Below are 22,162 nucleotides of genomic sequence, written 5' to 3' on the forward strand. Positions count from 1 at the left end.
GGGAGGGACTGAGACAGCTGAGTTTTGTCAATCTTAAGAAAAGAAGACCCACAGTGAATCTTGTTGCTCTCTACAACCACCTAATCAGAAGGTAAAGATGGAGCCTGACACATCTCCAAGATGCATAGCTAAAGGACAAGAGGCAACAGAAACAAGTTGCAATCAGGAGTGAGCTATTAGGAAAAACTTTTTCACTGTGAGGATGGCTAAACACTGGGAAAGGAGCCAAGATAGGTGAGGAAATCTCCATGATAGGTGAGGATTCCCCTCTCTCATTTGTACTTTTAAAGAAGAAAGTGGAAGATAGATACAAAGAGAAATAAAACTGGAGGCATCCCTGGTGGCAGGCAGAAAAAATGTGTAACTGTACTCCCAAAGGAACCAAAGGGAACCAGCTGCTTCTTCTCAGAGGGCTTTACCTATCAGGATTTCTTTAACTTCGGGAATATATGTGAAAAGCGATGAGCATTTGCAGGCAGGTTAAGCTGGGCTGGAAACGTGGTACCATTCCTCCACTGCCCATCTGCCCCATGCTTTTCACAGACAGCAAGGGACTGAATGTCTTATGAATCAGCTCATTCTACCAGCAAGACCTAACATCAATTCCCACCAGATTAATAGGCTAAGGGGTGAACAGTAGCATCAGGATGCGATTTAATAAATTATTCTCTTCTCTTGGCTGGCAAGATGAGAAAAACAGGGGGTCAGAGGGGTTTCTGTTTCTGCTGATCCCACGGTACTCCCTGCTGAGATCAGAACTCCAAGTCTCCAGGTGGTGCTCCAAGATTTAGACAACATCTGCTTCTCTGCTCTTCACAGGAGTTGTGGTCAATGGGCAGCTCGTTGGGGCCAAGAAAACAGAGAATAAGAAACTCAATACATACTTTGGCAAAATTGGTTTTTATTTCAAAAACAAAGGCCTGAAAGTGGAGATCACCACAGAAACGATAACGCTGAAAGACGGGTCTTACGGCATCACGCTGACCTGGTCTGACACGGGGCACATCATTCGGAAACAGTAAGTTGCTGAGCATTCGTTGTCTGCCCTGTGGAAAGCATTTGCAAGGCAGCACTGGACTGACCCAGCTATGGGTGGGATCCAGGCCACAGGGTTCCTACATATGGGCACGTGAATCTTAGCTAGATGTCTGAGCTCCGTTATAGTTAATGAAATTAGGCGGTAGGGCCAAGAGAGCGATTCAGTTGACCAGACACAAGTAGAAAGACATGAATTCCTCTCCCTACTGCTGACTGCGTTAGCCAAGACCAGGATTCAGTTGCCTAAACACAAGCACCTAATGTTATTTGAGATACCTTCAGGGTTTCTGATGTAATGGGAGACATGACTCACATCTGGGAGACCTTCACGTGCACATTAACAGCTAGCAGCCACGTTGGACACCCTACAGCACTGTTTAGGCAACGGAATCACTTCCAAAATCTCCATTCACTGCAGCAAGAGCTGAAATTTGTAGGGTACGATTTGGTTGCCTGAGCATGCGCATGAAGTGTCTGTGCTATTAGGCACTGTCCTGCCAGACCTCTGGGTACCACTCCCAAGGCTGTGAGTTTCTGATGGATCCTCTGTCCTATCTGCCAGCCCCGTGCAGTTTTCTGGATGCCCGAGAGCATCTCAATGGGCCCGAGAGCTTCTGTGTGGGCAGCTAAACTGAGTCCTTCCTTTGGTTCATCTCTGCTAGGCTTCTCATATCTGTGAAGAAAGAAAGCAATGTCACTATCACCGTGGGTGATGAGATGTCCTTCATGGTTTTGCTGCACCGTGTGTGGAAGAATCACCCAGTTAATGTTGACTTCCTGGGAATCTACATTCCCCCCGAAAACCAGTTCTCTCCTGCAGCCCACGGGCTGATAGGTAAGGGCTGAGAGTCGGGCGGTGGGAATGGTGGGGCACTAGGAAGGGTTTTTGCTAGATCTTTGAGTGAATTAGTTGGTGTCAGAGTCGGGCGGTGGGAATGGTGGGGCACTAGGAAGGGTTTTTGCTAGATCTTTGAGTGAATTAGTTGGTGTCAGTGTCCTGATGGGGAAGGTGTGAAAATTATTCAAATAGAAAATGGGGGAGATTCCTGTAATGTCCTGGAAGCCCCAAGGACATTGTAGAATATCAGGGACCAAGAGATTATTCCTTGTCCCAGCTGGGGAAGGTGTTTTCAAAACAGGCCTGACTAGACTTGGTGACACTGTGATGGGGCTTTCCCAGCCTGGCTAATCTGCTGCGGGTTGAAAATAGACTGAAACAAACCCCTCAAACCTTCTGTCTGAGAAGAATTCTGTGCAAACATTTGTAATTCAGCTCTCCCTTGAATGACAGCCCTTTTCTGGCAATGGTATAAAACAAAAGCAAGGGCTCAGTTCATAGGGAAAATCAGCCCTCCGAGCCCTGGACCCACCCAAGGCTCCTTTTAAGATGTGGGAATCCTGAGCAGCAGAGGTTGTTTTCCCAAATACTCTTCACAGCTCCAGTCTGCTTTCTTAGAACTTTGCTGGCTCAAAAGCAGAGCTTTTTACCCTCCCAGCGTGGGTGATCCGATAGCGCTGGAGACACGGTGCCCTGTGATCCATGCAGGAGGGGTTTGCCTGCTGCAGCTAGTTTGATTTTCCAAAAGTGCCCGGCAGCAGCTTACATGAGAGCCTCAAAGGTTGGGACACGCAAAGAGCTTTAAACCTCTCTTGATCAGGTCAGTTTACATCTGAACCAGAAGTGTATATCCACCATGAGAGACCTGGGCAAGCTCCAGAGAAACCACAAGCCACCATGGAAGTGAAAGGAAACAAGCTCACTGTTACCAGGTAAGAATAACGTGCTGTATTGCTCTCTTTCTAAATCTGACTTCTTTTTAATGATGTCAATGACTGCAGGCTTATTAAATCTCAAGGATCTCGGGGAGAAACATCCCTCTATTTGCCTTCTGCTAATGACCTGGGTTTAGCTGTTGGCAAAACACTTGGGACAAGTTGAGTTCTTCCGTATTTGTGCATGAGCGGTTCTGTCTGTGCAGCTGCCCAGCATCCGACAGGCCGTGTAGAAGTGCCTGGGACCCCCACAAAAGGACCCGCGAGGTCATAGAACTGTAAAATTCATTGCATTTTGTGGTTGTTTCCACTCTCTGCTGGTGGAAGACATACATCTCGCCACTTTGGCAGAGCAGCACCATGAATGAGCAGGATTATCGATGTCTTCTTGTCTACCTGTCATGCCGTGACCTTCATTTTGGGTGGCCTCTTCCTCACAGGGGGTTGCAGAAGGACTACAGGACGGACCGCGTGCTTGGGACTGATGTGCAGTGCTGGTTTGTGCACAACAGCGGGAAAGGTTTCATAGACGGCCACTACAAAGATTACCTCGTCCCCCACCTGTACAGCTTTCTGAAGAAACCCTGAATGCTCCAACATGAAACCGGTTTCTTACAAAAAATTTTTATCATCTGCTCCTTCATGCCCAAACAACTCTTCCGAACAGCTGTCAGCCTATCAAGCCAGACCGACCGAAGGTGACTTCACCACCATTTGCTTTATAAATGATCAGTGTTTCAAAGCAATGTAACTCCCTTTTCTGTTAAAAAATGAAATCTGTAATAAAGTGACATGCTGGGTTGTAGTAGGTATCTTGCACCTGCCGTGTCTGATTTAGTGGCTATTAAACCCCCATTAAAAATTTCAACCGTTTGGTAATATACATTTCATAGTAGACTCGTAGCAGCACTGTGGCTCCTGCAGCTTGGGTAACACACATGACCAGATTTAATACTTACACTTTTGCTTTTTCAGACTCCTGAAAAAATGTAAGTTCATGCACTGCTGGACTGGGCAAAAAGCAATGGGTTTTTTTAAGCCTAGCCAGGAGGATGTGCATTAGATGTGAAGGAAATCTAACAGAAAAGGAACATGGTCACTGGAATGGGCATCATGAGGAGTCTCCAGTCTTTAAGGGTGGGTTAACCAGTGGTGAGGAATGTCCTTGAAACAGCTGATGCTGTCATATTGCAGGAAAATGAATTAGGTGAGTCTGGGACACCCTCCAGCCTATTTTTTTTGTGAAAATTTCAATGTCACAGTGGAGTTCACACCCAGATATAAATCTCAGAAAGCAGGAAAAATTCAGACTACATAGAATTCACCATCAGTACTAAAAACTTCCCCTCCAGTGGGATCAGCTCCCAAAAGATGCCCTACTCTTCAACAGTATTCAACAATGAATGAGATCAGTAGCGAAACAAATATATATGTGTGTGTACCTAGAGCCAGATTTAAAACTCTGCTTTCAGGCAACTTTAGGAAAAAAAATGTTGGCCAGATTCTTCTCAGCAGCCCTAATCAAGGAAGGGGATTCAAGTAACGTACCTTCCATTCTGAACTTTAGTTTCCTTCACTTATGAACTAAAGGCTGGTACATGATCTTGGTGCATGCCATGGTGTCAGGAGTGAGAGGATTAATGTGTTTTAAGTGTCTCTTCAAAGTAACTCTCAGAAGCATAAGCAACTTCCCTATAAACCATTCATTGCTTCTTTGAACTCATTTATTAGTTTTGGCCTCCACAACATCCTGCAGCAGTGAGTTCCCCAGTGTAACTAGGCCCTGTGGGGGGAGGAAAAACCTGTCAAGTGTGTTTTTAAATCCCCAAATCAATAATTCCACTATCTGTTTCCTAGCTTGTATGTGAATATGAGCAGTGAATAATCATTCTCTGTTCATCTCCACAAGATTCGTAACTTAACATGTCTATTATATTCACTTTAACTTTTCAGGCTCCAGAATTTTAAGTGTAATTAATTATTTTCAGTGATACAGACGCTGTTCTGTTCTTTCACTTATCCTCATTAACCTCCTACATACCTCTTCTCACTCAGTACCTGCTCTTTGAAAGGGCAGAGCTATTAACACAATCCAGGTTGCACAAAGAGCCTGAATTTACAGACAAGTGTGTCTTCTGTCTCCAGCTCCCTTCCTCATAACTCTCCATTCTTTAGATACTGCATGAGTGCTTGATTCTGCCTTGCAGTTACCTCCGGGATCCCTGGAAAGCCATTTGATGTCCTGTGTGAGGTTATTTCAGGCTACTCCAGACAGCAGCTGTTTCACTAAACGTCTGCAGTCTTTCAGTTTTCCTGCAGGGGTCCTCTGGAAACCACAAATCAACAAGACAGTGAACCTCTGAGGCAAGGAAAGGGACAAGGAACAGTGACTTTTGCCTCTAGCGACCTTGAACTTTTAGACTGCGACGTAAGCGATGTGCACATCACGACAGCATCCTGCCCTCTTCAACCCTCAGCCGAGATCTCCGCTGAAGGGTATGGGGGCTATCAGTTTTCTGTCCATCAGGTTCCAGAGAGACACAACCTAGCCAGGGGCAGACTGGACCATCAGGTGACAGTTTGGATTTTGCCTGGGACAACTTGCATCTTTCTTTTACACAAATAAGGCAGTTCACCAGCTGGGCACTTCACTGTGCTCTCTCGTGGATATAAACCAACAGACGCCTCGTGCGTTTAAAAGGCTGATAAGAAATACACTGACCTAAGAAAGGTTTATGTTTATTCCTGAACTGCCTTAGAAATTAAAACATTGTACAAAATGTGACTTTTTAAAAAAAATTTTTAAAGTAATGTTACATCATTTAGCACGAGTAATGTTACTCATGTAGCAGAGCAACAATGGAAGCACAAACAAAGGAAAAGGCTCTGGAAAACCAAAACAGCAATCACCAACTCGTATCTGCACACACTTTGGCTGGCATCCTAGAAACCCCACAAGGAACATCCATCTTGGAGTCCACAGGAAGATAAATTGCATATTAGTATTATTAGGAACCCTGACAAACAAGATGATGGAGGAGTGATGACTTGCATTCTACTATCGCTCATGTGCTAACCAAAAATAAGTTGGTGACAGCACTTAATAAACGAGACCATTCTTACAATATCCAGGAAAATAATCCCTTGCAGCACTGCTACCTTACTGCTATTCTCTTAATCCCTTCCCTTGTTCCTGCAGCCAGAACTCAATTTTGGCTGCAGATTGTGAAATGTGTTGTTTAAACTCCACTGGCTCCGACACACACTGCCTGCCTCAAGCAACTATCTGTAGGTAATTCTCTCTCTTATGGAACTGCTAACATTCTTCAGTAAATAAAATACTCCAGCTTGCAGCTATCTGCTATATTTTACAAAAGGAAATTAAACCAAATATTATAACATAACTTTGATACAGAATCAGATGAAGTATTTCCACTGATAAGATTTCCACAAACATTTTATATAACAAATCCATAGTGATCTTTAAATAAATCCAGTCTGCTTGTGGTTAATTCCTATATACATTATAAATACATACACACACACAATTAAAACCCTGACATGGTAGAGTCTTGTGTCTGCCTGCAAGAAGCCAGAAAGATGTTTTTGGGAACCAAAATCTTCTCTGATCCATGCTTAGCGCCTCAGGCGAGTTTGGAAATGTCTTCGTACTGGATATCTTCAACTCGGCGTCCTTTTAAAGGTCCCTGGAGAATAACATAGTAGAAGAAGTAAGATCAAAATATAAACTTGTTTGTTTGTTGAATTCCCAATAGAGAGCTTAAAGTAAGATAGCTAAAGGGGCTGTATGAAATCTCGCCGCATTTAGACATTTTTCAAGAAGCACAACCAAAGTGAATAGCACTGGAAATCACAGGCATTAGCGTTTTTACTCAGTGCTGCACACAGTAAAAGCACAGCGACTACTTTTCGGTTTCAGTTCTCTGTCCAAAAGCCACGTGTAACTGCACAGGGGATGCATAGCAGAATGCATCCAAAAAACTGGAGGTTTGAGATTTGCTCACGACGCAATGGTTTCTGTTTCATTATTTTCAACCCGACCAGAGAATGTGACAGGGCCTCAACACTGTTCCAGAAATCTTTTCACTTTCAGGACACTTTTTGTCTTAGTTAAAGTCCTTGCAATTTTGAGGCAAACATAAGCAGCTGTTTTGAATTAATTCACTGTGAACTTCTAAGTAGTAAAAGATTTAATTTTGAATACAAACTTCTCACATATAAAAATCCTGGTCACCCTACAATCAATAAGAAAATTCTCACAGACTTCACTGGTTTCCAGGAGTAGTTTCACCCATTTTTAATTTATAGACTCAGAGTTCATGCAGGAAGGGGAAATCTTAACACCTACAAGCATCAGAACTAGAGAAAAACTATCCCTGCTTTCCAAGACCAACATTATCATGATCCTTAGCTCTAATCAAAGCTCCTTCTGTGGTTAGGACATCTGCACAGTCTCTTCTCAAGCAAATTCTCCAGAATCCAATATGGGCTGAGTTCCTGCAGCCCTTCTTTGAATGGGATCCTAACAGGGTCTCCCTCCTGCAAGCCGTGTTTAAGAAATTTGACTTTGAGCCAATATCCTCCCTGCTGTATCAATGAGTTCAAAGATTGGTTTTGCAGAGGAAAACAAAGAAGCAGCCACACAGACATGATGTCATGGCCTAATTTTAGCCCAGAGAAAGGTGATAATGTAAAAAAAAAAAAAAAAACCAAACCCCAAACCAAAAAGCCAACCATAATTGTTAACCATGAACAAGACAACAAATAAGCACATAAAGCCCCACGTTCAGTCTGGAAAAGGCAGGAGAAAATTCCCCTCCTTGCATATTTCACATTTTTTACCTTCCCACAAAATAGTACAACAGCCACATTCAAAATAAACATACAAAATATTTTGCAAGTCTCTTTCAAGTTCAAAACTTGCTAAATTCAGCATCCTGGCATCTTTTTAAAGGCAAACAGCAGAGCATTAGTCTGCAACAGGGGAATATGTGGCTGTTTTCCTACTGGTTGGGAACAGGCGGGGGGTGACCACAGCATTTTGCACACCATAATTCCCCCCTGTAAGACAGGATTAATGATACCATCTTTCTTTGTGAAAGCTCTCCAATGCACAGATAAAAAGCGCTCTACGCAAACGAGATCTTGCAGTGTTTGATACTTACAGAGTCGATGATTATTGTCGCTGAAAACCTCTTTTCATTGATAGATTCCAAGATGCCTTCATTTCCCCTGTAACCACCATTTAATACCATCACTTTCTTGCCTGAAATGAGAAATAGGAAAACAGTTACACAACAGGGCTCCCAACTTCTTTCGATGGAGTTGTGTTCAGCTCCACCGACAGCCGAGGGAGAGAGGGTTTCTCCCAGCAGCTCCAGCAAGCAGCGCGCAGCTTTGCCTTGCAGCCTGCCCATTTCCAAAGCGCACCAAAGTTTACTGCTCCAGGCTACGCTGACTCTGCGGGCAGAAGCCACTGAAACTACATCAGGGAAAGAAGCCAAAGCTATTTCTCCCACATCCCATTCCCTGAGCTAATGGCTCAGTGCACCTCTTTTTTGCCTTCTGTCTCACACAGGCAGTCCCCTCAGGACATCAATCCTAGTACGAGGGTGGGCAGAGCTCACCCACAAGTACCACTGTGCTAAAGAGCACTCACCGACACCATCAACCAGCCCTTCACCAGCTGCAGAAATGCAGAATGCATCAGGTCTGCTGAAAAAACTGTGAATCCCCAAATCCTACGCCCTGTTTCCCCCTATGCTGACATTGTTCTGCTTACTACTACCTTGACCGTTCCCTGAAATACTGGTCAGATGCTACACAAAACATTAGTGTGTACCAGCCAAAGAAATGCCAGTGAACCAAAGAGGAGATGAGGTAAGCTTTGCCAAGTACCCACAGCTATTTGAGGCATGACTTTGGAGGGAAGACACAGGATAAATATGACCAAGGGCTCTGTAGGGCTCTCAGAGATACTTCCTGGCAACTGAAGAGAGATGCTTTCATCTCATCAAATGAACTGATTCCTAAAGCACTTCCGTCTTCTCAGAAAAGAATCTAATTCTTACGAGAAGGGACTGTGAAGACTCAAAGCAGAAGCAGTGTAATAATTCCCTAGAAAGTAACCAGAGGATATTTGGTAAATGATCAGAGTAGCTTACAAAATGCTGTCCCAAGAGCAAGATGGCTCTTGTTATAGTACTTTCAAGTGGATGAATTATAGTTTAAAAGAACTGAAGTATAAGTTTTGCAGTGACAGCTAAGCCGAAAAATGAACAAAACAGCTATACCTGGTGCGGGTATTACAGTTTCCAGATGCGTCTGATCAAGCTTCAGTTTGTCTCCAGAATCAATCATCTTCACAACTGCTGTGTATTTGTCAATCACTTCCTGTTGTGAAAGGCAGAGGCCAATCAGAAAAATAAAAAAAATTCTCTAAACTTACCCTTCAAAATTAACCAACTCAGGACTATGAGTCTGCACTTCTACATTTTCAAAAGCAGCAAGGACTTCTGTGCCGTCCTAAAGGTGTCCAGCTTTCACAAACTGCTGACTAGCCCCACTCTGAAGTTAAGGCTAGATTAAAAGGGCTCCTCTTGAACATCAATGACTCATCTAATTGACCACTAATTTTGTTGGCCTTGTCTGAAGCTTTTGTCAACCTTCGCGTTAGCTATCTTAGCTATTCTCTCAAAGATGGAGAGTAAATTAGAGGCTTCTTTCCCCCATGGGAGGCTAAGCTGGCTGGAAGCCACAGTGACAAGTGGGATACTACCTCTCAATGAGGCGAAATGTCACTGATCATCTTTGCGCCTAGCATAAACCATGTTCAACCTCTCATATTCAGAGCTGAGTGGAAGACAGCCTCTGGGGCTCATAAACCCTCCCAGATATCTATCAAAAAAAGCTGTGATTTTGAGCTCTGTACACTCTAGTCAATCATTCAAAATGCACCTGGGTGTCATCTTTAGCACTCTTGCCAGAGACTGTTGAGCCTTGGACTACCTAGCACATCACTTCACTGGCAGTGGCTAAAAGAAAGCACTTCCAAACAACAGAGCAAGGCTTACAGCCTGAAGATTCTGTATGCAAATCAGATCTTGTTCAAAGGCAGCCTGCAGCTTAAATATCAGTGCAAAACGGACTAGTCTCAGATTAAAATGCAATTGCATTGCTCTTGGTCATATCACATTGACAAAGTGACTATTCTCCAAGATGGACGTGTTAATAGGGACAAACCATGCAGGACAAAACAGTGCTTAAGAAAGGATCACTGAGTAAATTACATTAAACCAATTCAGAGATTCACTCCCTGCCCAGAATAAGTCCCAATACAGTTAAGGTGACGTTTCAGGCCCTGTCAGCGTTGACTTAAGGCTGAACAACTTGCACAATGAAACAAAACTTACTAAGTCATCTGATACCAGAAAAACCTAACCAATGCCACATGCTTCCATTTGCACAATTTACCTTAACAACTGCCTTCTTCTTGTGATACTTCTCTCCAAGCTTTTTTGTTACAATTTTCACAACGATTTCCTGGAAGATTTGAAAGGAGAAAAAAAAATAAAATGCCGAAATATAGAAACAACTACACAGTCTAAACTAATTGCACATTCAGGTCGCTCTGACTCCAACCACAGACTGTACAGCACAGCGCAGGAAGCAACAGCAGTACAGACTCGGCTTTCAGGAATTTGTCTTTATCCTCGAATTATTGCCTCAAAGTAGCATGTCTCAAGACTTTTTTTTGCTTTACAAATACAGTTACACTTGAATTCAGGATATAATGTGACAGCCCACAATGGGTCAAGGGCAGGACTTCTTGATCTAGAAGTCCAGTCAAAAAGTAGAAGCTGAGATGAAGCTCTCAGCTCAAAGGCTGATGTTGACTTCTACATCTCTGTGCGAGTCAACTACTATGCAGAAAGAAGAGGGCTGTAAGTAATATCGTGATTTAAACATGATCTGTAGAGACTCACTGTACCAACTCTTTAATTAGAGAATTCCACCCCATCTGAGATCAGGCATACGATGCTTCAGACTGCAGATCATGCTCAACCAGAAGAGTAATTCCTCCCAGATACTGTAATATTTCACATTTGGCAGCTTGGAAAATAAGAGTGAATTTAGTTTGGAATCTGCTTTTGGATCTTTACACAAATCAATAGCGGGTTTAGAGATGCAGAATTGGTTGTATTTGGTATAATAATAATAATTTTTAAGACACTTACAGGCTGCAACCAGTAGTCTCTTCGAGAAATTCTTTTCTTCTCCTCTTCAAGCTACAGAACAACAACAAATAATCACCATTTACTTCCTCCTTTCACTGCAGCTTTCCCATGCCTTTGAAAAGCTGAACCAATTCTCCAGGCCCACATCAAGTGGGGAATAAAAAAAAAAAACCACCTAAATAAGGGTAAGTCAGTGTGTGCTTGCTGTATAAAAATCAATCTGATGAGATCCAGGAATCCATGATAAAATGATGGAGATTTATATTTGTTTTTTGCCAAGTGTTTCTAGGTATTTTCTTCTCTTCCAAAATCTGTATTCCTTTACTTCCAACATGTCAGTCGTCTGGGGAACAGGCACAGATGAGCAGCAGAAACCAGTTTTAATGGGGAAGTGAAATCATTTTGCCTGATAAGATATGAAAGTCTGAATTCCACATGAACTGAAGGTCTGAGGTCACTTCAAAGGGACGCCCTGGTAAAGTGGACATTGCCAGAGGCATGGGGTTACACAGACACAGATCCTGCATGATTATTACCTCCATAATCTCATCCAGTGCAGATTTCTTCTTTTTCTCTTTGGACTGACCAGAGCTATGAGCTGATTCTTTTCTTTTAACTGCCCCTTCCACCATCTTCAGTGCATTCGGTCCAAGGACACTGCTGGAAGAGTAAGATGGTGTTTTCACAGCAGACCTTACATTGTTTCCTCTACCAAGACGCATTTGAAGAACTGGCTGTGCAAAAAGGCCTGCAAAAAGGCCTAATTTCAGTTGTGCAAGTCACCTTCCAAACCCTGCATGCCTCCTTCGCTAGGACTGCATTTGGCAGCTAGAACTGAGCTCCTTGAGGTGTAAACTCCATGTCCACTGCCGTTTGCTGCTAGCAGTCCAGCAGAATGAAAACAACCTAACAATCAGTTCACCAGTGCAAAAGCAAAGAGTTGATCGGGGACGTGAGTTCAATGGAGAAGACAAAAGCAGGTCTGCAAATAAGGTTTTCAAATTCAAAAGGACAAACTTGTGGCTTTAGAGAAGCCACCTGGACAGAGCAACTCAAACATGGTAGATGTCTAGAACTCCTTCCAGACAGAGATACTTATCCTATGGGGCAATGGGAGAAAACACATGGGAATCTGTAGAAAAGGGCTCCACACCCAGCAAATAAACACCATCTTCACAGTAATACTCAAAACAGGCAAACAGCCTACAAGTTGTGAAAGAAGAGAGCCATCAGCACAAAAAGTTACACCTCGGGGATCAGGGAACATCTAGGTAAAGTGAGAACTGCCTAAAGACAGTTGAGTTAAGCCATTTTTATAAAAGACATTTGAATGTAGTAAAAAAATGTAGGTGTTCTCTCATCCAGAAAGATGAAGAAGGCTGCTGTGAGGTGGACAGTAAAGTAATATTAATATGGCCTTACAACAAATTGCATCTTCTGCCTGTGGTGAGGATGTTGGACATACTAGCAAAGATACGTAAGATACGTAATGAGAATGAAGATACAGAAATGGCAGTAGAAGCAAAATTAAGAGAAAAATTGTATTTCAGAGCAAGTCTGGATAATCTCAATCGCAGAGTTCTAGAAGAAATAGCACATTAAATCACAAATCAAATAGCAAGTACTTAAAATAACATCTCATAAAGGGTAACACACAATTAAAACATAACAACTGCAGTACCTATATTTAAGAAGGAAAACATATCTAGCTGTGAGGTTACTAAGGGATTCCTGGGTGTCAATACTAAAACAAGTATTTTTTAACATATTCATTATGGACCCTGGGACAAAGAGTGAGAGACCACCAACACTGCGGGTGTGTCATCAATATGGAGGACACAAGAAAGAACTGAACACCAGAAGAGACTGGTTTAGCTCAAACCCATCTTTTAAAAAATACAAAATTCAACAGCACATTATGCAAGCTCACATACTTTGGAAAAGTTTACTCTGATTACCTTCTATCTACTGGGAGCTGTTTAAGAACAACAAAAGCAGAAAGGGGTCTGGCTATAATCACAGATGACAGCTACCAGTGTGGACCAGTCATGAAAGAGTCAAATGCAACCCTAGGAAGCATCAAGACAGACAAGCATTAGTGCCTTGTATAAGCCATGGTGACATTTCATTTGCAGCATGCACAAATTCGAGCAGCTCCCCTGTTCAAGATTAGCTGAAACTGGAACAAGGACAAGGAACAGATATTCAGTGGATCAGGGGAATGGGGAAATGAGGCCAGCACCACGCTGGCCTGCTTGTACAGCACAGTGAAGGCTGAGAGACTAAAACTGTTCTCTGCAAATACATTGTCTGAGAAAGCAAACACCAGGGAGAAAAAGAACTATTTATGTTAAACGCCCCTACCAACATGAAAGCAACTGGTATAAACCGGCCATGACTACCTTTACGTGGGAAATTATAGACAAGGTCCTAACCATCAGAGCAAACAGGTTTTGAAGGATCTTCCCTTGGGATTATAGGACTGGGGAGACCCTAACTGTGTACAATGGAGGTTGATCAGTGCGCAGACAGGACTGTACGCTGGTACACTTGCAGTACTGCAGACAGGAGTCAGTGACCTTGATAGTAGCTTCTGCTCATTCCTTAATTAGAACTAATTCTAATCTTACTTGTCCACTGAGTGAGTTAAGCAGGGATTTGAGGATGTAAGTTCTTGAGGGAAAAAAGTAAGCCCAGGGGTTCCAGTTTGCTCAAGGACAGTTAGCATTAGAAGCCATGCCTACAGTGGCAGTGGTGACTCCTAGTTTCATGTCACTTATGCAGATGTTCAAGGGAAGGCACACCTCCACTCTCACTCCCCTTCTCAGCAAGGCTCCAACTCCATCTCTGTACCCAACTACCAGCATCCCCATGCCCTCAAAACTCTACCATCTGCTACCTATGATCTCCTGGTCCTATTTCTACTCCCCACTCAGGAAATACAAGTGCCAGGTTTCTGTAGCTTGTGCTGTGAGGACAGAAGGTGGGAAGCCAGGAAGTCCTACTGCACACTGCGCTGGGGTACTGGACATCAGGTTGAACTCAACTGATCCTCAACAGCAGCCAACAGCTGCAGAACATACCTTTATGCTGACACAGGGAAGCGGCTTCCATATATGACTCTGAAGCAATTCCTGTATCACCAGTGACATATAAACCACCATCTGGTCACTTTACCATGAAGTGGGTATTCTAATTTTGCTTCTACACTACCATTACAAAGTTTACAGACAAGTATCTCTCATATGCTATGAAAAAATTAGACTACTTGATATATGATTTCACATTCAGCCAAATTTTAGCAAGCACCTTAAGTATTTCTCACTGAAACTATTCAAGTGAATGTCTGAATTAAGTTTCAGACTCACCTTAAGCACAACTCAATGCTTAGGGATAATTTACAAGTTTTCCTCAAAGCCTGAAATCTGCATCTATTATTGCAAAAAACTACTTTATTGTCTCATTTTCTGCCTGGCATATCTCCCATCAGATACCTTATCTAAGAGCTGAGCTTGTGGTGAGAGAAAAGCTTTCGTTTTACCTGCAATACATTTAATTACAGTATTGCCTCACATGAAAAGATGTACTGCTCATCAAACAGTTTCACAGACTGCTATAAGTCAGTATTGTTTGCATTATTGATTCCTTTTGTCCTGCGTTGCTCGTGGTTATATGATGACAATTAAATTCATGAGCTTTAGAAAGATTTACATCAGGTAGATTCAGCTTCTTAAATGATGATCAGAGAAAGTATTACATCCAATTAGACAAGGCAGTCAAACCTTTTAGGAACCAAATTAACAAGTCATGAATACCCATTCATAGAAGGCAGCTGGGACTAGATGGCATTCACTTCAAACGCTTTGACTAGATCCCTTATCCACCCTTTCACATAACAGTATCTTCTCAGAGGAACCTCTAACTGCTTATTACTTTATGGGCATCTGCCATGAACCATAGTGAATTCAAGAAGGCTCCTCACAGCACACATTTAAGATATACCCATTCATCCATTTTAAATACAAAAGAAACCATGAAGTCACCTAGTACCCCCTCCTGAATAACATGACAGGATGAGATATTAGATTCCAAATATTTCAGGACAAGATACATCTCCCTGCCCATACAATTATCATTGTCATGTAAGTGCTTTGCAACAGTAAGGGTTGGCCTTAAATTCTTTTCTCACCTTGTTTTAGAAGATGCTGCTATTGAAGTACTTGCTCCTTTGTTTAAATTAAACGCAACTAAAAAATAAAGAGACATTACTCTATTTCTATCTTTAAAAATAACTGCATTGAAGGATGTTACAATTTTAAAAATCTGCAAACGGAAAAGATCATAAATTTGAAAATATTTACTAATCTATGTTTTGGTTCAGCTTTTAAAATAAATTACTTTAAACTTTATAAGAAAGAATACTCTGTATTTCCATATTCCAGTGCTCTTTATAAATGATCTCAAAGCACTTTATGAAGCACCAAGCGGACCTCAGTGCTCCTCTCGTTTTAATCACAAAATAAGCTTCAGTAGGTTCTAGAAAATTACATATATCAAAATCTGGTTACCTTTTTCTTCTTCATTTTCTCTGTTCAGTTCAGTATAGACTGGCTTTTCCTGCCAAAAACACACAAAACACATTTCAAGAGTCAAACAGAAAACCGAGCCAAGATATCATTTTTTGGTGATCATGGATTAGCTCAGTTTTACAGACTACTGCAAGATTATTAAAGTAACTGTAATATTCAACCTGGATTGATTCATAGAAGATTATAAATTGAAAACATTATCTCATTACAGGCTCCTGTGCAAAATTCTCTAATTAACACTCTCTACAGAGATGCTGTCTAAACTTGCTTGATTCCAGCATGAAAGGAAAGTGGCCTTACTGTAGCAGTTTCCTCTGTTTGAACCAGCATGATTAGACTGGTTTCTGGACAGACTGATAACTCAAAGAAGGAAATTCTGGAATCTTTCCAAATTTTTAGCACCGAAGGCTCAGACCATTTAAATTTCAATTAGTTTTAAATTAAGAAAAAGATAATTGTTTACAACAGCGTTTCAATGTACCTATCAATACCCAAGATCAAATGGGAGGTTCCAGTCCCAGGCAACAACGTGTATGGAAGTCATGGAATGACGCCAAATAAACAGATCCCAAATACCACATGAGCACTATCAAAATAAAACTTTTCACTATGTGGATTTGATGTCAGCCCCCCCCCAGTTATTTATCTCGGCCTCCCCACTGCACAAGGCACTTGTTACTTGCAGACCTAAAAGTTGTGAAATACCATAAATGAAGACAAGTCATGCTGGTTACTGTATTGTTTACTCTCCCTTCCTAAATTCAAGAGTGATTTTAAAATCACTAATTACTTGAAGAGCAGTAATTATTACTCCTTTAGTACTAAAGCAAGCCAGGTACAAAGTAACTCCAAGTTTTCCTCCAAAGCAGGTTATAATCTAAGATAACTGTATAGCAGAAAATTCAGAACACAAGTGAACTGATATGGTGATTCAAGTATGGAAGAAGACAGTCTAAATCAAAGCCTGAAATGGCCAGGATCAGACCCTAGGGCCACAGGACACAACTCTAGTAGATTTCAAAATCACATAAAATCTAAAAGGAGCTGAAACCTCTTGCTTTCTTTTATTTATTTATTTTTTGAAACTGTGATTCCATAGAGGACCTTGATGTTCATCAGCTGTAAAAACCACCAGCAAGTTGGCTCGTCAAGGAAGTGTAACAAGTTGCAATTTCAACAGAAACAAGTTAGTCAAGGCTGTTATCAGAAGTATCTGGGAGAAGACTATTCCTGGTGGCTTAGAAAAGAACAGCAAGGCAGCCAAATATGCCCACTGTTTCCCAGTTTGAACTGGTGATGAGCATGTAACCTGAAGCATGAAGCTTACTCATCACCTTCTAACTGACTGCAAAGGAAATACCAGTGCAAGGATCCCAGCAGCATCGAATTCACCATTAACTTAAGCAAGAGGAGTTTTGAGCTGAAGGTTGACATACAGTGCAATTTTCCTCACCAGTTCTTTCCCCTCCAAACCTCTTCTCACTTGTTGTTCAATGAATTTAGCAGTTTTTTCTTCATCATCAAGGTCCTGTTTCTTCTTCCTCTCTTGTTCTTGTTGCCTGCGAATAGTCTCTGGGTCCCTATCAATATATTGAATATACCAGCCTTTTGGAGTCTCATCAACCTTGCAAAGACCTAAAAAGTCAATGCAAGATAAAGTAAGATTAATACTCACAAAAGCAAGTAAGGGACAAAGAAAATATCAAGATCATTTTCACAGTCTACGTTCACTATAACAATGCAGATACTTTACCAGAGACAATGTACCCCTTACTGGCCTGGTAAAATTGACTTTGAATTATCTTTAGTATCTGTTTCTGCCCTTCAGCTAGCCGGTTCTATTTGGAAATTGGCCAGAGTACATAATAAAGTGGAGTGTTTTATAATACTTTCCCTACTGAAGAAAATGTTTCCTTCCCACTGTTTTAACAAGGAAGAAAACAGAAATCTAACATATATAAACAATACACACTAATAGCATCATACTAGAGGAAACTTTACTATGCTATGCTATTGTTACTAACTCTCGCTAGAGTGACTTTTCAAACGCTATATGACTCATGAATGTATCCTGTAGGACACAGGCAATCGGAGCCAAAGTAAACTTTCTGTCATACCACAGTGCCATTTAATCTCTCTTTCCTCCCGCTGAACACGAAACTGCAGATCTCAAGTTTTAACCCTTTCCCTAGGCCAGAAATGAAAATGACTGCTTGCTTCTTGTCACCTTAAATATGGAAGGATTCTGTAGTCATAGGAAATGTTCTATCATTGTTTTTAATTTTTAAATGGCAACTGTTGGAAGTTGATTTAGAATTCAGCAATACCTTCAGTAAATATAGACCAACAGATGAAACAAGGAAAGGTTCATGACTGACGCACTTATCCCAGACTTCTGACATTTTTCATAAGCAAATTCCTAATGGTTAGCCCAGAAATACGTTTGGACATCTGTTAATATATATACAGAGGGGAGGGGAAGAAAGAGAAAGGAAACGGGAGAACTAACATAAATGTTTACTGATCACTTATCAGCAATGCAATTACCCAATAATTTTAAAACTTCCCAACCCTGAGCAACTACATTTACCTTCTCTCCCCAGCCATTTAGTAAAATCAGTCAGCGTCTCCCACTGTGTGGCGTTCATGTGGATGTGTTCTCGATGACTGATATATTCATTGTACACAATATTATTGTGAACTCTCTTTGTTCCTGAAATACAGAATTATTATTATTATTAATATAAATACAGGACCTAGGAGAAAGCAACCAAAACTTCTTGCACTGAACTAATAAAAGACATTAAAAACAAAACAAACAAGCAAACAAACAGTAAAATATTTACCAAATCGCCTCCTGAGCAGTTCTAGGAAATCATTTCGGAACTCCCTCAGGGAATAAAAAGAAAGTATTTTAGTAAAACTTGAATGATTACAAAGCAATTTTCTGTTGTCATTAACAATGAAATATCTGCAGTATAAAAATGAGTATTCTTTTGAACTGAGCATAATGAAACTCAGACGCTCATTTCCCTTTTTCAGTAAAGTAGCATTAAATGCAGTATGTGTGCACAAAGAAACACAATATGGTACCTGCACATACAAGTTAAATGTTCAAAAGGATAATACCCCTTCAAAGGGATAAAATGGAAAGAACGAAATCTAAACACTTCCCACTAATTGCTGGTATTTCATTACCAGGTATCTTCCCAGGTTGACTGACACAAAACACACGGCAGGACAAAGGGCAGCAGTGGCAGACGGGGTAGATTGATCACTCATCTCACTGCTAATTCAAGGGCTTGAGTATAAAGCCTCGCTCCAGACTCCTGCTGAAGACAGCTCCAGTCAACCCAGCTGTCACGTAGGTCAGCTGGACAAAGGACTGGGGGAAACTGTGGGACGTTAGTCACACCTCTGACTTGTTATCTCTCCGTAATGGTTCTTTCAGCTCTTTGTAACTCTGCGTGTGTGGCAGTCGCTTAGCTGGGGCAGAACGGTGAGGTACTTTGTAACATAGAGCAACTTAAAACAGGACTCAGACACAGGATAAAACGGTCAAATTTGATTAAACGTCATGGCTCCCTGAAAGCTTTAACATGCGTTCAAAAGTGACATCGCCTAAATTTTCAAATTGCCATTAAAAAAAGAGCTGACGCTAAAATGTATCAGGATAAAGTGTCCTCAGTGCGACATGATTGGGTCTTAGAGGTACAGCTACGCAGATGTGATACAGGAATGAAGGCTTGGGTAAGAATATATAGGAAACTTACTCAGAAAAGTAATCCATGAATTGCTGAGGATTTTCAGAAGCCAGCAGCAATTGCCTCTGGTGGGACTCAGACATGCAATGACATTTGAAGCCGTTCTATAAAACAACAATAAATACTTTGTCTGTCTTTGTCTCAATTTGCCACACTCGCACAGCTGAAGAGTATTAAAAATAACGTTTTGTAAGTTAAGTTTCCTGGAGGCTCCACAGAAAACACCTTAACTCAGCCACAGCTTACATGGGGTGGTTGTTCCTCCTGACCGGGCAAGACAGAAACAAAACTCTTCCTGACGCCAAGAGCCTTAAGACGAACTGTGAAAGGGGTTACAAGACAGGACATTCCAGCAGTCCTCTTTGTCCCTTGCGGAATGGGATAGATGTGGCACCACCCAGGTCCACCCAGGACCCATCCAGGTGCTTGTGCGAGAGCACTGGAAATGTTTGCTGGCTCCCTACCTGACCAACACTGATGCCAAATGTGTGTAAGGAGGGGATGGTGTCCTGGGAGCGCTCAAGCTAGGGACTGCGATAGTTGGGCCACCTCTGGCACAGGTTTGAACTCATCAGAGCTCCCCAAAAAGCACCCAGACATAGGATGTTTGACTGCATCCTTTTTTTGTCTAATATAATGCTCTTTCATTACAATATGATTAAATCTACAGCAAATTTCATTCCACGGGAGCCCCATCCCCCCTTACAAAAAGATCTGGTTGTAACGCAGTGAAGCTTTTTTGCTTGTAGACACTGGGAAGAGAATAGGATTTGAGCTTCTTGGATGAAAGGGAGAGGGGGGCAGAAACAGCTGAAGAACGAGACAATTAAACCTCCACAGGATGCTTTACTTCTCTAAGGCACATTAAAGCAGCTGTTAATGGAGAATGGAAAACTAAAAGCACAGTTAGGCCAAGTGGAGGTACTTTTGGAGCACAACTCTGGTGGACATCAGGAAGAAGAGGACACATCCCACAAGCATCTGGGTCCAAGTAAATAGACAAGTGAAAAGAAGAGGGGGAAGCTTTAGAGAAAAAGCATCTCTTCATAACAGGAGACGACGGGAAGAAACCAAGACAGAATCAGAAGGAAGGAGTCCTCAGTACAAGAAAGACATGGACCTGTTGCAGCGGGTCCAGAGGAGGGCCACAAAAATGATCAGAGGGATGTCACCCTGCTATCAGAGGATATCACCCTTCACTTCTGCTACGAGGAAAGGCTGAGAGAGTTGGGGTTGTTCAGCCTGAAGAGAAGGCTCCAGGGAGACCTTATAGCAGCCTTCCAGTACCTGAAAGGGGGCTGATAAGAAGGATGCAGCCAAACATTCTGGCAGGGCCTGCTGCAATAGGACAAGGGGTAACGGTTTTAAACTAAAAGAGGGTAGATTCAGACCAGATAGAAGTTAGAAATTTTTTACAATGAGGGTGGTGAAACACTGGCACAGGTTGTCCAGAGAGGTGGTAGATGCCCCATCCCTGGAAACATTCAAGGTCAGGTTGGACGGGGCTCTGAGCAACCTATCTAGTTGAAAATGTCCCTGCTCATTGCAGGGGGGTTGGACTAAATGAACTTTAAAGGTCCCTTCCAACCCAAACCATTCTATGATTCTAAGATTCTATGAGAAGAGACCTCATGGAGCACCAGATGTACATCCCCTTGGGCATGTCGCTGCACCCACCCTGTCCCCAAGGGAATTCATGGCTACCCTCAATTCCCCTCTAAGGTGGATGGGAGCCACCTAACTCTTAACTCCATCGACCTCTCAAGCTGTGTCTAAGGGAATCACCCCTCCAGGGGGTTTGGGGCCACCCTGTGCTCCCTCTCAGCCTGGGTTGATCAGTGACCCTGCAGGGGATTGAATGTCCCCAAAGACAGATCAGGGCCAACACACTTTCTCCAAAGTAGATGAGGACTTCCCATGGCGGATACCAAATGCATCGCCCCACCCCCAGCAATTGGGAACCCTCCACGTCCCACCAATCTGCTCCCAAGGGGACCATGGACCATACAAGAGGGATTGGGGACCCCCAAAGGAGAATAAAGGCCCTCTCCAATGCTTCCCCAAAGAGAGTCAGAGCTTCCCGTCCTCTGAGCAAGCGAGGCCAGTATGCTCCCTAGAAGGACTGCACTCCACAGACAGGATCAGAGGCCCCACAAGATGACTGGGGACACTTACAAGGGGCGTCTGGGCCAGCCCTGTACCCCCCACAAGGGAACTGGGGAACCCTACAAGGTTATGAGGCCACATGCTCCCTAAGGCGATCGCTGCCCCCAACAAGAGGGTTGGGGACCGCAACGAGGGCGATCGGAGCCCCTCCGTATGCCCCTCAATGGCACTGCGGACGCTTACAAGGGGGATCGGAGCCCCCACAAGGCGATTGGGGACCCCAACCGCGGGGATCTGATGCCCCTGTGTATCCCCAGGAGAACCGCCCCCCTCAAGGAGAATGGGCTTCCCTACAAGGGGGTCAGAGCCCCCCGTGCCCTCTCATGGAGGATCGCCCTCCGTCCCCGAGAGATCCAGGCCCGGCCACCGCCGGGGCGAGCTTACCTCATCGCGGCACTGCTTCTGGCACATCTGGCAGTACCAGCGCAGCTTCTGCAGCCCCTTGGACTTGATGCGGTTGGCGATGGCCTTGGGGCTGAGAAAATCCGACTTCCCCATAGCGGCGGCGCTGACTCTCCGCCACCCCTCTCCCTCTCCCTCTCCCTCTCCCTCTCCCTGCCCCCGCCGGAAGCGG

The 22,162-nt window shown here is 42.9% G+C and overlaps 2 protein-coding genes across 3 annotated transcripts in view; one reads left to right on the plus strand and one right to left on the minus strand.

Annotated features, from left to right (window-relative positions):
- ITIH2 (inter-alpha-trypsin inhibitor heavy chain 2) overlaps positions 1-3,399 on the plus strand; it is a 28,767-nt gene extending 25,368 nt beyond the window's left edge. Inside the window, exons 18-21 of the mRNA XM_075519450.1 lie at positions 820-1,018; positions 1,701-1,873; positions 2,697-2,808; positions 3,252-3,399. Coding sequence (XP_075375565.1) covers positions 820-1,018; positions 1,701-1,873; positions 2,697-2,808; positions 3,252-3,399 — 632 coding nt within the window. The remainder of the gene's footprint in view (positions 1-819; positions 1,019-1,700; positions 1,874-2,696; positions 2,809-3,251) is intronic.
- A 2,125-nt stretch (positions 3,400-5,524) lies between these two features.
- On the minus strand, positions 5,525-22,126 carry KIN (Kin17 DNA and RNA binding protein). Of its 2 annotated transcripts, none has more exons than XM_075519795.1 (13): positions 21,973-22,126; positions 19,432-19,526; positions 18,505-18,548; positions 18,249-18,371; positions 17,112-17,293; positions 15,638-15,686; positions 15,259-15,316; positions 11,606-11,726; positions 11,070-11,120; positions 10,306-10,374; positions 9,126-9,225; positions 7,998-8,098; positions 5,525-6,518 (listed from the first exon to the last, which is right to left on the minus strand). In XM_075519795.1, the coding sequence occupies exons 1-13, from the start codon at positions 22,084-22,086 to the stop codon at positions 6,456-6,458; spliced, it is 1,170 nt and encodes a 389-aa protein (XP_075375910.1). In that variant the 5' UTR covers positions 22,087-22,126; the 3' UTR covers positions 5,525-6,455. The 2 variants fall into 2 exon arrangements, with proteins under 2 accessions (XP_075375910.1, XP_075375822.1); XM_075519707.1 differs by having other exon boundaries at positions 5,526-6,518; positions 11,606-11,729.
- Positions 22,127-22,162: the final 36 nt, after the last annotated feature.

Source organism: Mycteria americana, chromosome 1 (assembly GCF_035582795.1).
Source record: "Mycteria americana isolate JAX WOST 10 ecotype Jacksonville Zoo and Gardens chromosome 1, USCA_MyAme_1.0, whole genome shotgun sequence".
NCBI classification, from domain to species: Eukaryota; Metazoa; Chordata; class Aves; order Ciconiiformes; family Ciconiidae; genus Mycteria; species Mycteria americana.